Raw genomic sequence first — 13,209 nt, forward strand, 5'->3', positions numbered from 1 at the left:
GAAAACGATTCAAGGAAATACTCAAAGCTTCCTTGAAGTGCTACATCTCACAGACCACTGGGGAAGTTTGGCCCACGATGAAGTAAAGTGGAAAGGAGCACAGGGAACACACAGAAGCCCAGCACAAGCATCAGGAGGAGTGCACCACCTCACAACCTACCCACTCAACCAGCCCCATCCATGGCAAAGTCTGCAGTTCCCACACTGGCCTCACTAGCTACCTCAGAACCCACAAAACCAGAACCTGATTTATTATCACTGCCTTACATGATGTGAAATGTGTTGTTTTGCAGCAGCAGCACAGTGCAAAGACAAAGTTTATTATAAATTACAAAAATAACCAAATAGTGCAAAAAAGGAAAAACGAGGTAGTGTTCATGGACTGTTCAGAAATCTGATGACAGAGGGGAAGAAGCCATTTCTGAATCATTAAGTGTGGATTCTTCAGGCTCTTGTACCTCCTCCCCGAATGTCATAATGGGAAAAGGGCATGGACCGGATGGTGAGGGTCCTTAGTGACGGATGCTGCCTTCTTGAGACACCACCTCTTGAAGATATCCTCAATGGTGGGGAGGGTTGTGCCCGTGATGGAGCATATAAACAAGTTGCCTTCAGTCCCGAGGGACTGCTTAAGGAGACGCAAGCAAAGATCCCCTCATTCTTGTACTTGCCTCCACCTGCAATAACGCCAAATCACTGCTTACCTTCTTAATTTCTTGTAGTATCTGGGTTAACTTCCAGTGATTTATATACAAGGCCATCTGGGTCCCTCAAAACTTAACACTTTTCAATCTCTCATTTAAAAGCACTCCGTTTTTCTAACCATTTTTCCACACAAAAGACTGGTCTCACATTTTTCCATATTACATTCCATCCACCACATCCTCGCCCATTCATTTAGGGTCATAGTCTCTCTGCATCCTCCTGACGCCCCTCAATATGCCATAATGCCAACCACTTTTGCATCATCTAGAAACCTGGATATTACACACAATCCCCTTATCCAATTCACAGGTACAGACTGTGAACAACATGGGACCCCAGCATCAATGGAATACCTCACTGGTTAGTCTCCCAACATGAAAATAATGTTTATCCCTACTATGTTCTGCCCATCAACAAATTCTCAATCATTCCAAAATATTACATCCTACCCTATGTGCTCTAATTTTGTCTGGTAATGCTGTGCGTGGCACCATACTGGTTCCCTCTTTCTTAAATGGTGGGATTCCATTGCCTGCATCCATCTGTGCGAAATGTTGTAGAATGTATGGACTTCTGTACAATGACAGCCAATGCGTCCACCATCTCCACAACCACCTGTCAAAACCTTGTGTTGTAGGTCACCAGGTCCTGGGAAGGTAGAATTAGATCCAAAACTGGCTCAGTGGGAGAAAGCACAGGGTAATAATAACTTGTGACTGGAAGGCTGGATATATACTTGGATTTCTGACAGCTCTGTGTTGAGCCCCACGTTTACATAAATACACAATATATCGAACTGAAGGAGGCATAATCAACAAGTCTGCAGATGAAACAAAAATTGGTCATGTACAAAAAACTGCAGGTTGCAGTAAGATCTCAAAGTCTGGTCAGATAGATGGGAATAAAAGTAGCAAATGGAATTCAATCGCGATAACATGAAAACTGGTGGAGTTGTGAACACTGAGAAAGATTGTCAAAGGATACAGCAGGATACAGACCAGTTGGAAATGTGGGGAGGGAAATGGCAGATGGAGTTTAATTCCACTTTGGGAGGTCAAATGCAGAAGTATACAATAAACGGCAGGACCCTAAGGAGCATTGATGGAGAAGGGGGGGGGATCTTGGGGTGCAAGCCCATAGCTCCCTGAAAGTGACAACACAAGTGAACAGGGCAGTAAAGGCGGCGTGCAGCACATTTGCCTTCATTGATCGGGGCACTGAGTACAAGAGTCAGGAAGTCATGTTGCAACTTTGGTTCGGCCACACTTGGAGTATTGTGTGCAGTTCTGGTCGCCTCAGTACAAGGGTGTGGAGGCTTTGGAGAAGGTGCACAAGAGGTTCACCAGGATGTTGCCTGGACTGTATTAGCTACAAGGTGTTTCTGGACAAAATCAGATTGTTTTTTCAAGGAGCGTCGGAGGCTGAGAGATGCCCTGCCATAAGTATAGAAAATTAAGAGGGGCATAGAGAGGGTAGACAAGTCAAATACGAGGGGGGATAGGTTTTAAGGTGAGAAGAGGCAATCTTGATGGAGATATAAGTGTATACACACGGATGCCTGGAACACGCAGCCGGCAGAGGTAGTAGAAGCAGATACGAGAGCCACGTATGTAAAGGCATTTAGACAGTCACCTCAGCAGGTAGAGAATGGAGGGATATGGACCAGGTGCAGTAAATGGGATTAGTTAGATTGGCGTCACGGATGGCGCAGACGTAGTGGGCCGAAATACCCATTTCTGTGCTGTGATTTGTGTTCTATAAGGGAGATGGTGCACTTAGGGAGGACAAACAAGGGAAAAATGCAATAAATTATAGGATGTGAAACACAGTGCAACAGTGGGACCTCAGAATGCATGTCTTTAGATCCCTGAAGGTAGCAGGTGATCTCCAGGAAATATTAGGAGTGAAATGACCTTGATATACATTCAGGATACTCCAAAGCACCAAGAAAACTAGCAGTGGTTAAGTTATTGGTAATGGTAGGCCTAGACAATTAATCCAGAGAGATGTTTAAATCCCACCACAGTATGTGAAAATAAGAAAGTATGTTAATAAATTTGGAACCAAGAACTCGCAACAATTGTACCAATATGGAGCACTCATCTCCTTCAAGTATGGAAATCTACCATTCTACCCAGCCTGCCTAATATGTAATTCTAGACCCACAACACTCACTTTCAACTGCCCTGTATTATGCAAGCCACGAAGGTCAGGGACAAATTGGAATGGGAAAATTCCAGCCTTGCCAATAACATCAATATCCCATGAACAAATAAATAAGGCTGATAAGGGCAGGTGCAATGACTTGCATGCAAATGTCTCCATTTGCCTGTCAGTACCTGGTAAATAATGATATTCTGTACAACTAATGCAACAATATCACACTGCACCAATGTGACTAAAATGCCCCAAAAAAACCAAAATACCAAATTAAATCAGAAAATGCTGGCAATATGCTGTAGCTCAGGCTAAAACTGTGGACAGAAGCATTAATGCTTCAGGTCGATAATCTGAGGAAACTTCATCAACCTGAAACCTTAACCGTTTCTCTCCATAAATGCTGCCCAAGCATTTTCTGGTTTTATTTCAGATTATAACCTGATCAGTTTTTTTTCTGCTTTTTGATTTCCAAATACAAAAGTTGAGCAGTGATTCATGACCTGAAAAATATATGCACAATAGAAATTTTACCATTAGGCACAATATCATGTGTCTTTATTACAAGCCAAGAGAACTGAAATACAACACACCTTCAGCAATACAATTACATCAAGCTGCTCACCATGAAAGTAACTGAAGAATGCCATGGAGATCCCTGAAAACTTGTCAGAAAACGACGATTTATCCAAGTCCTTTTTCACATTGTGCCCAAATCTATTCCATCTTTGTTGTTGCCTATTAAAAGCTCCACCAAAACCTTCAAGTACAATCCTGCTCTCATAGGCAGACCAGGACTTGCACAGATTTACCTGAATAAACATCAGTTTTTAAAATTTTATACCTAAAGTTTTAAGTGCAACAGGACTAAAATATATTTGTCTATTGAATAAAGGCAACCTCAGTTGTACCACTTAAGTGTTCCTCCCAGTCTGAAATGTGATTTGAACGTGCCATTACGCCATCAGAGACGGGCATAATTGCATTATCTTGTATATCCTGTGCCTAAAGTGCATTAATAAAGTGTTGATGATTTCAAACTACCATACCCAAAAACCGTATGGTAGGTGTACCCAAAAACTATCATACCCAAAAATATTAACTTATTTAAGTCATCAACTCCTCGCTCCAGAAAGCTGCTGCTCCCAGCAACCATGAATCAATTATTATTTAAATTATGCCCAATGCACTAATTTCTTCAAATTCAATTTGTAGAATGAACTATACAGTCCCAACATCATCTCAAAGTGCAGTCATGAGCATTTTTTTAAATTCAAGTCCTGACTCTACCAGTAATCTAATTTCCTCCTTAACCCTCCCCCCACCTTCACCATCCAACCATAATGAAAGGACACTCATAGGCAAATATCATGAGGCATGGGTAGAACAAGTTACTATCATCCTTTTATCTTTGAATTTAAATGATCAAGTGGAAACTTTTGCTTAAGGTGACTTTTGCAAGTAACCACACTCAACTTGCAAGGGACAAGAACTTGCTGCTCAAAACTGTGTGCATACTACAGACTTTCACTGACAACTGAGCACTTCCCTGAAGAAATGGCTCAGGAAGGCCAACTGCTACACGGGACCTCCACGATGGCTCAGTGATTAAATACTTTGAGCCAGCAACTAACCTCAAAAACTGCAATGGTTACAAACAAGAGCTGACCACAGCAGCCTTGGGTAAAACCGTGCCTCCCATTCCCATCTTTGTCAGATAATGAACGTGTGCATATTGCTGGGATGATGTGGCCAAGATATCTTGCCACACTCCCAACTCCACTGAATGGTTTGACATTTTTGTATAAAATGACTGAAGCAGAAGAAAAATACACCTAAAATATGCCCAGACCCGACTCAATGAGGTCTCTCACTTTGCCATCAGCATCACTCTTCGTGATTTAACAAAAACAAACTTTAAAAATTGCAACAATTTACACAAAGAGTTTTTACCTGCATCCTGGGAATTTAGTACTTCCAAGGCATGCATCATGGCACTTGCAAATACATTGGCATCTTCCTTGCTGCCGAAGTTCAGACCGTACACCTGCCTGGCGTCTCGCCACTGGTGGAAGGTTTGTGTCGCCTGGTTGTACTTCAGCCCTTTGGGAATGGCACAGTTTATCACAACCTGTCAAGAAAGTGGTTTCAGGAGTTTACAATTAGTTAAATAAACACAGGAAATAATTCCATTTGAAGGGGTGGGAGGGAATTTGCAAGTTAAATTGATAACAGGTATAATTGAGCAAGCAGTATTCCAACAAGATGCCTCGCAGCATAAGTAACAAAAATTAATGCTGTACACTAACATTTATACAGGCAACCCCTACGTTATGGGGGAGTTACATTCCGAGAAGAGCCCTACCGTGATGCCCAGTTATGAAAAAAAGTGTTGATTGATTTATTACTCCCCCACCCACCCCGACCTCCCAAACATAAATTCTGGGAGAGTGAATTTTATTCTGTATCTCAAATTTTTGGGTAGTGATGTGTGGTGAATTCTGATAGTTTGAACTTCTGTAACCCAGTATGTCGAAGGGGTCACCTGCATAGAAACATTTTTGTTTGAGCTAATGTGATCAAGATTTATGCAGCTGATTTTTAAATATATGCAGCATTGCATACATAAAAACAACCAAATACGGCCAATGGCTTTATTGTGTCTCCTGTTCAAGCTGTAAAGGATTGGAAAATTATGCTTTGTAACTTATAATTTTGTTTTAAGTCACAATGTTTGCCCATAATAACCATAACCTAGATTGATCAAGTTTTAATAAAAATTAACATAAAAGCCCCTCTGGAACAAGAAACAAAGATAAACAATACCATAGAGAGAGGAAGATCTGAAGTCAGCAAACAGAACCAAATGCGAAACCATGTACCCAAAACGTTGCCACTTCCCCACAAGGAACAAGTAGTAAAAAGCTGCGAAAACTCAGCAGGCCAAGCAGCATCCATGGAGACAGGCTCTCAAGCCGAAACGTCAACCATCCCTTTGCCTTCATGGATGCTGCTTGGCCCGAAGTTCTCCCAGCACTTTTTTGCTTCAGATTCCAGCATCTGCGGACTCTCGTGTCTCTGCCCCTACGTAGAGACTGGTAGTGGGCTAGATTCTCGGCCATGAATACGATTAATATTTATGCAAAAGTTTTGTGGGGTTCACCTATTAAAAAAAAGGTGCCAGGAGATCAAAACTTTGCAAATCAATTGCATCCAAAAAATGATAGCAGTCTGATAACAGTCTGATAAAGTCTAACCAGCAACAAAAAAGACGAGTAGATTTATGTGATGTTTGCCTTCAATAGTTGTGATTGCTAGAAGTCAAGCATGCTTGCCCCAGAACAAGATTTGCAGGTGATCCTCAGAGCAGACATAAACCTAATCACCTCAGATTCTTTAATCTAAACATCAGAACTGGGGATATTCAATGATTGCACAATGTTCAGTTCCATTTGCAATTTATCAGAAAATGAAGCAATCCACATCTTCATACAGCAAGAGTTAGAACACATCGTGGTCTGTTAGATGGCAAGTAATACTGGCACCACAGAAGAGTCAGGCAATGGCATCTCTAACTCCTTACCCTTGACGTTCAACAGTATTATCTTGAAGGACCAATCATTAACATTGCATTTTGAGGTGTTGCATTTTGGAAGGACAAATCAAGGTAGGACATACACAGTAAATGGTAGGGCACTGAGGAGTGCGGAGGAACAAAGGGATCTGGGAGTTCAGATACATAATTCCCTGAAAGTGGCGTCGCAGGTAGACAGGGTTGTAAAAAAAAGGCTTTTGGCATCCTAGCATTCATAAATCAAAGTAGTGAGTCTAGGAGTTGGGATGTTATGGTGAGGTTGTACAAGTCATCAGTGAGGCCGTACAAGTCATCAGTGAGGCCAAATTTGGAGTATTGTGTGCAGTTCTGGTCACCTGACTATAGGAAGGACATCAGTAAGACTGAAAGAGTGCAGAGGAGATTTACTAGAATGTTGCCAGGTCTTCAGGAGTTGAGTTACAGGGAAAGACTGAACAGGTTAGGACTTTATTCCTTGGAGCATAAAAGAATGAGGGGAGATTTGATAGAGGTTTACAAAATTATGAGGGGTATAGACAGAGTTAATGCAAGTAGGCTCTTTCCACCTAGACTAGGAGAGATAAGTATGAGAGGACATGGCTTTAGGGTGAAAGGGGAAAGGTTTAGGGGGAACTTCTTCACTCAAGCGGTGGGAGTGTGGAATGGGCTGCCATCTGATGTGGTAAATGCAGGCTCACTCTTAAGTTTTAAGAATAAATTGGATAGGTACATGGACAGGAGAGGTCAGGAGGGTTATGGACTGGGTGCAGGTAAATGAGACTAACAGAATAACATTTCAGCACAGACTAGAAGGGCCGAATGGCCTGTTTTCTGTGCTGTAGTGTTCTATGGTTCTGGAGTTCACCATTTACAAGTAACTTAACTGGACTTGTCACGTAAATACTGTTGCAAGCAAAGCAGGCCAAAGACTGGGCATTCTGCTGAAAGTGACTCACTTCCTGGCATCCCAAAATGCCTCCTCACCATCTACCAGGCACAAGTGAAATACTTTCCACTTGCCTAGACGAGAGCAGTTTTAAGACGCGGATCAGGCTTGAATAGTATGTCAGCCCTTAAGGGCTGAATAGCCCACTTGCATTTCTACCATCCCAAGTGTTACTGTTCCAAGGACTTCCTAATTCATTCGCAGTCATGGGCACAGCTGGCATTGACTTTCTATCCCCCATCTTGCTGGAACTGCACCAGACAAGGGCAGCAGCTTTTCTTTACTGAACATTAGTGAATGAGATGAAATTTTACAACAATCCTGTTTCATAATCAAAATTGAAAATCAGACAAAAACTACAGAAGCTGAAGATCTGAAATAAAAACAAAGTGTTAGAAACATTCGGGTGATATTTCACCCCACTTAGGTGACCTAGGTCTAAATATCATCACATTTGTGCACAATTAAAGAGATATTTGTCCTCAAGTGGTTTATCAATTCCTTTTAACATTCCAGCACCTCAGTCACGCCATTCCTCAAGCTTCCACACTCACAGGAATACATCAGTTATGCAATAGGTGCATTTTTTTAAAAACCTCTTTCTGCTGTATGATTCAAATGAATTTGGGCTGCACCCTTCCAAAGGCAACCCCAAATGAAGTTTGCCAAAGGTTCTTTGCAAGTGAGAATAATGTGCTGCTATTAATGCTTAATACAAATTCCCAGCTTTAACCTTAAAAATTTTGGAATTCAGGAGTAAAAGCAAATTCTAGAGATGAGGCAAGAGTGACTGCACTTGATCCAATGTGGCATCAAGGACTCCTGATTAAACTGTGTCAATGGGGATTAAAAGGCAAACCCATCCAGTGGTTAGAATCATACCTCACTGGGAGAGTATTGTATAAATGAGGAAATTAGAGGGGCAAGTTATTTAGTAATACTGAATCATAGGGTCCGTAATCTACATATAGAATGGGCAAATCAAATAAGTACCCATTTAGAGAACGAATTCCTGGAATGTGTACAGAACACGGGATTTCTAGAATAGAATAGCGAGGAAGCAACTAGGGAAAAGGGTGTTTCAGATGTTCTAACATCCAATAAGCAAGTTATCTTGTGATAAAGGGGCCCCTTGGACAGAGTGACTATAATGACGGAGTTAATAGTAAGTTTGAAGGTAGTGCAGTTTAATCTGAAATCATGTATGACAGTGGACATGCATTGGCCAGCATTTAACAAAATAGAACTTGATTTGTGACAACTATATATTCCTTTAAAGCATGAAACTCAACAGAAACAGTGGTCCAGCCATGGGTCTCAGGAGAAGATAAGATTACAAGGTAGCATTACATCTAAGTAAGTGGTTTCTAAAAGTTGCCAGAAAAGCAGTAAGGTTAGAATTCAGCAAAGAATGACCAAGGAATTGATAAACAGAGCAGGAAACAAACAGATGAATATCTTCTATTGGTACGCAATGAAAAGACTAGCCAGGGCAAAGTATTGGTCCTTTATAGAAAGAGATGGGGGAATTTATAATTCGCAGGAGGAATTCAACAAATACTTTGTCTGTCTACACTGAAATAGAGACCCAGGGATCCAGTAGAAATGAGAAAGCAATATATTAAAGAAATGTTACTCAAGAAACTAAGCTGTTTGAAAATTAATAAATCACAAGGACCCGCAGAGCTCTGAAAGAATTGGCTGGGAAGGTAGGTGGATGTTCTTCATAACTTCTAGAGATGCTGGAAAGGTTCCTGCAGACTGAGGGGAGCTGATGTGACCCCACTACAGGTAGTTCTGCTATAATTATGTGTCCATAATACAAAATGGCTATAATGTGATCGATACATTAGGGAACACTATCTGTATTACAAAGGCCGAAATGGTTATAATGCGATTTCGATTGGGAACTGGAGAACCACTTAACAGTTGCTTTGGAAATTGACAAGTAGGGAAAGAGACTTGGGAAGGGAAGGGAAAGACAGACTTGGGAAGGGAAGGGAAAGACAGACTTGGGAAGGGAAGGGAAAGACAGACTTGGGAAGGGAAGGGAAAGGAAAGACTTGGGGAAATAAACTGTTCACATGTAACCTCTCTGCGATAATCAGACATCATCTCTGAAGAACACAGGCTGCTAGTTTTACAGGAGGCCATTGGAAATTGACAAGCAATCGCTTCTATTGATACTTGTGCAAGGACACTCTATTCAACAACAAAGCCTTTAGTACTTTCAGCTTACAATCACAAAAAAAAACTTGTAGCTATCAAAACCACTGGTATTTTTGAAAATCCTGGAGGATAAACAACTCTCTAGCCCCTAACCTTCTCCCTCATTGATGCAATTGTCTTTATAATGCGATTTTCTTTAACAGGTTTCTTAGGAACGTAACTATAGCAGAATGGACCGATTAGCCTAACACCGGTATTTGGGAAAACTCCAGAATCTATAATAATGGATGTGATATCAAGATGCATGGAAAATTATAATACACAAGTGATCAAAGTCAGCGTGGATTCATGAAAGGGTCACCAAGTCTCATCTAATGGAGTTCTTTGGGGATATATTCAGTGGCGCAGATGGGAGGTGGGGTGGAATCAGTCGATGTGGATTATGCAGATTTTCACAAGGCTTTCGATAAGGTCCCACACAGGAGGTCAATGAACAAAGCTAGAGCACCTGGAACTGCAGTAACGTAACAGGTTGGACAGAGTTGCTTAACAGATAGAAAACAGGTTGTGACCAGAGGTGTACTGCAAAGCCCCCCAAATGTTCACAATGTGGTTGAGGTGGTCAAATGTGAGAGGTGAATCTTTGAAATGCTCTACTCCAGAGAGCTGTGGATGCCCAGTCACTGCATTTAAATCAGAAATCAACTGGTTTCTGGATACTTAAGAAATCGAGAGATAAGGAGGATGGGGCTGGAAATTGGTGTTTGAGGTAGACCAGCTAAATCTCTTTGAATGGCAGAGAAGGTATAAGAGGGCGAGTGACCAGTATGTATTCCTTATGTTATATATACTGGACTGAAGAATGTCTACGGATGTTACTTATATACACTCCATGGACATTTGACAAAGTTCTTCCGAAGAGTCTTTTAGCTAAAGTTAAAACTCATGGAATTGACAACAAATTATTAACCTGCCTGGGAAATTAGCAAATAGCAGGAGACTAGCTTGGGATAATGGATAGTTACGTCAACTGACAGGGCTTGCAGGTCATGCACTGCACGAATTCGATGGGGCTGGACTTGTATACCACCTGCAACTTAGGATAGAAACCAACAACCGAGTTTGTTGATAGAATGATAGGCAGTATTTGTAAACAGTTTATTCAATTAAGCATTAAGTGAAGCAAACAGAAGTCTAAGCAAATACAAGGTCATTCACATCGGACCTCAAAAGGATAGAATGCAGCATTTCCAAATGGTGAACAGTGCAGTATCCACAGTCATAAATTACTGAAGGTCAAGGTCATATGCAGCAAAAGAATTTAAGGCCAACACTGAGAGCCTCTTACATCAACAATTCAAGGGAGAGAGAATATCCAGTCAGATATTCCAGGCATCACCACTCGAGGGAATTCAATGCTTGTACAACGCTATCACATTCACATCTTGAAGGGACTTGCATGCACAATAACAGAATGATATGCAGACAGGAATTAAAGTACAAAATGAGATTGCCAAAACTAGCTGCGTATATTGTAATTTACACAATGGAGCAATTAATAGTGAAACGGGCAATATCAAAAAATTAGAACCCATGAGATACAGATTTGCTTTTTTTGTGAACTGTGCAACAGATGGAGGGAACAACTTTACTGAATTATTCCGGAACACACCAAACCTAGCTTTCCCAGAATTCTTGAAAATGCTTCCCAAATGCCAAAGATACTATTGATACAGGATCCCTCTTTTCATCTCCTTAGTCCCAATGATTCTCAGAACCACGAACAAAGTGAATGTTAATTGGAGGGGCAGGATCCCTTAAAATGCACAAAGCAAATGAAGAATGTGGCACTTTCACAGGAGGGGAGATCCAAAAGTGATGAAGTAGACACATCAGGTCTGTAGGAATTTGCACACAGACAAATGTCAAGTGCCCACATTCCATGCGAACAGATCACTCTCTGCTCTCGCTGAAATCTTCGTGTCTAGCGTTCACAGACTGGCCATTGTTACACTGATAAATCCTTAAATTTTCAGCAGCATCATGTAACAGCCAAGTGCATGTGTCAATCATCGGAGGTGGTGCAGCCATTTTGGTGAAGTGTAGATGTGTGTGAAACTGAATGCTGTTGGCAGGAAGAGTTCTTGAAAGTCGATTAACTGTCACTTCCTTAACAGCAGTCAGATCAAAAAGAAATTCATAGAAGTTTTATTACCTCTCCTTCCAACTCCAAATACATTGATGCAATATGCAGTGTCTAACTACACAACACACAGGAGTAATAGCAAAATCACTCCAGAATAATTCCATCGACCACACTTGGAAAACATTCCACACGTAGACCAGACTCAGACCCAACCCTCCAAGGTTACAGCTTTCCAGATAGCATCCTGGGTACTGAAGGAAAGCATCTTGGATGAATAATCAGTTGACAATTATGGAGCCATAGATCCAAGGCCATTGATCAATCACAAGTAAAATAATTAGACTTCCATTCTCCTCCTGGATTGCAGCACCCACGTTGATCCGTGTAAAATGTGGTGACAATGGGGCTTTGGTCCGATCTCATCCAGAGCTCCGACTTTTGGGTTCCACACTTCAACAGTAACAATTTGACTTTGGAAAAGATGAAAGATTATGGTGCTGAGAATAGTGTTACCATGCACACATTCTGTTTGGAGTAGACTTCATATTTTGGGTTTGGATTTGCAGGAGGAAGAATAAATGACATCTTTAAAATTATAATAACTGATAATCTGGACGTAGCTAGATTTGTTTCCTGTCAACAAGGCCCCACAATACTGGCCAGATGGCTGGATGGATCCAGCTAATACAACCAAGGTGGTCAACACCATCTGGATACGGCACAAGGACATGACAGGCCATCCCTTCCACCACATGTATGTGCCAGTTGCATACTGTATGATTTACATTGCGCAGTGTATCCATTCACCAACTTTGCAGTACCTCCCATTTTGCAACCACCACTTCAAGCTCAACAAGAGCATCATTCTGGGAAAGCAATCAACTCCAAGCTCCCGTACAAGTCTTGGGCATACAGGTGGTGTTCCTCAAGATGACTTGACAATATCTTGGCCTTGGTGGCACAATTCCCAAGAGTGCAGAGGCTGAAGCAATCCAGTATCACCTCCTCAGGGCACCAGGTGGCTTGCAGACATCACCCACATCCCTAAATTTGAACTGAGCGTTTGAAGAATGAGAATGAAATGAATGTGGACAATGTTCTTAAGGTGATCAATTTACAGAATGCTCTTTGGAGGTTAAAGTGACAACTTCAATTCTTGGTGAAAGGTCCCAGATACATTTTTGGAAAATCATGGCATAAGGAATATGTTGAAAGGAACCAACAGTTTTGTACTCGAGGGCAAGATCATCCTTGGTTTGAGGGGCAAAGTGGAGAAATTTTTGACAAGAGTTTCTTGAATTAGCTTAAGATTTTCCTTGCATTGGCAGGGCTAAAGGAGTAAGTAAGGAGAGAATTCTCTCAGAGGTGCGATAACCCCATACAAGTCCATTGAGCTTCCCTTATCCTAAATATACGGTTCAAATTAAGTCTGCACCATCAGGTCCTTCAAGCTCCATTCAATTCTCAGCGAAGCCACTAGGTGGAGGTGCACACTATAACAGAATACTCCAC

The 13,209-nt window shown here is 41.5% G+C and overlaps 1 protein-coding gene across 3 annotated transcripts in view; it reads right to left on the reverse strand.

Moving 5' to 3' along the window:
- The window catches only part of enah (ENAH actin regulator), a 213,191-nt gene that overhangs the window by 85,945 nt on the left and 114,037 nt on the right, over positions 1–13,209 (reverse strand). For all 3 annotated transcript variants that reach the window (XM_052024956.1, XM_052024957.1, XM_052024955.1), the window contains one exon: positions 4,816–4,993. In XM_052024956.1, coding sequence (XP_051880916.1) covers positions 4,816–4,993 — 178 coding nt within the window. The remainder of the gene's footprint in view (positions 1–4,815; positions 4,994–13,209) is intronic.

Source organism: Pristis pectinata, chromosome 10 (genome assembly GCF_009764475.1).
Source record: "Pristis pectinata isolate sPriPec2 chromosome 10, sPriPec2.1.pri, whole genome shotgun sequence".
NCBI lineage: Eukaryota > Metazoa > Chordata > Chondrichthyes > Rhinopristiformes > Pristidae > Pristis > Pristis pectinata.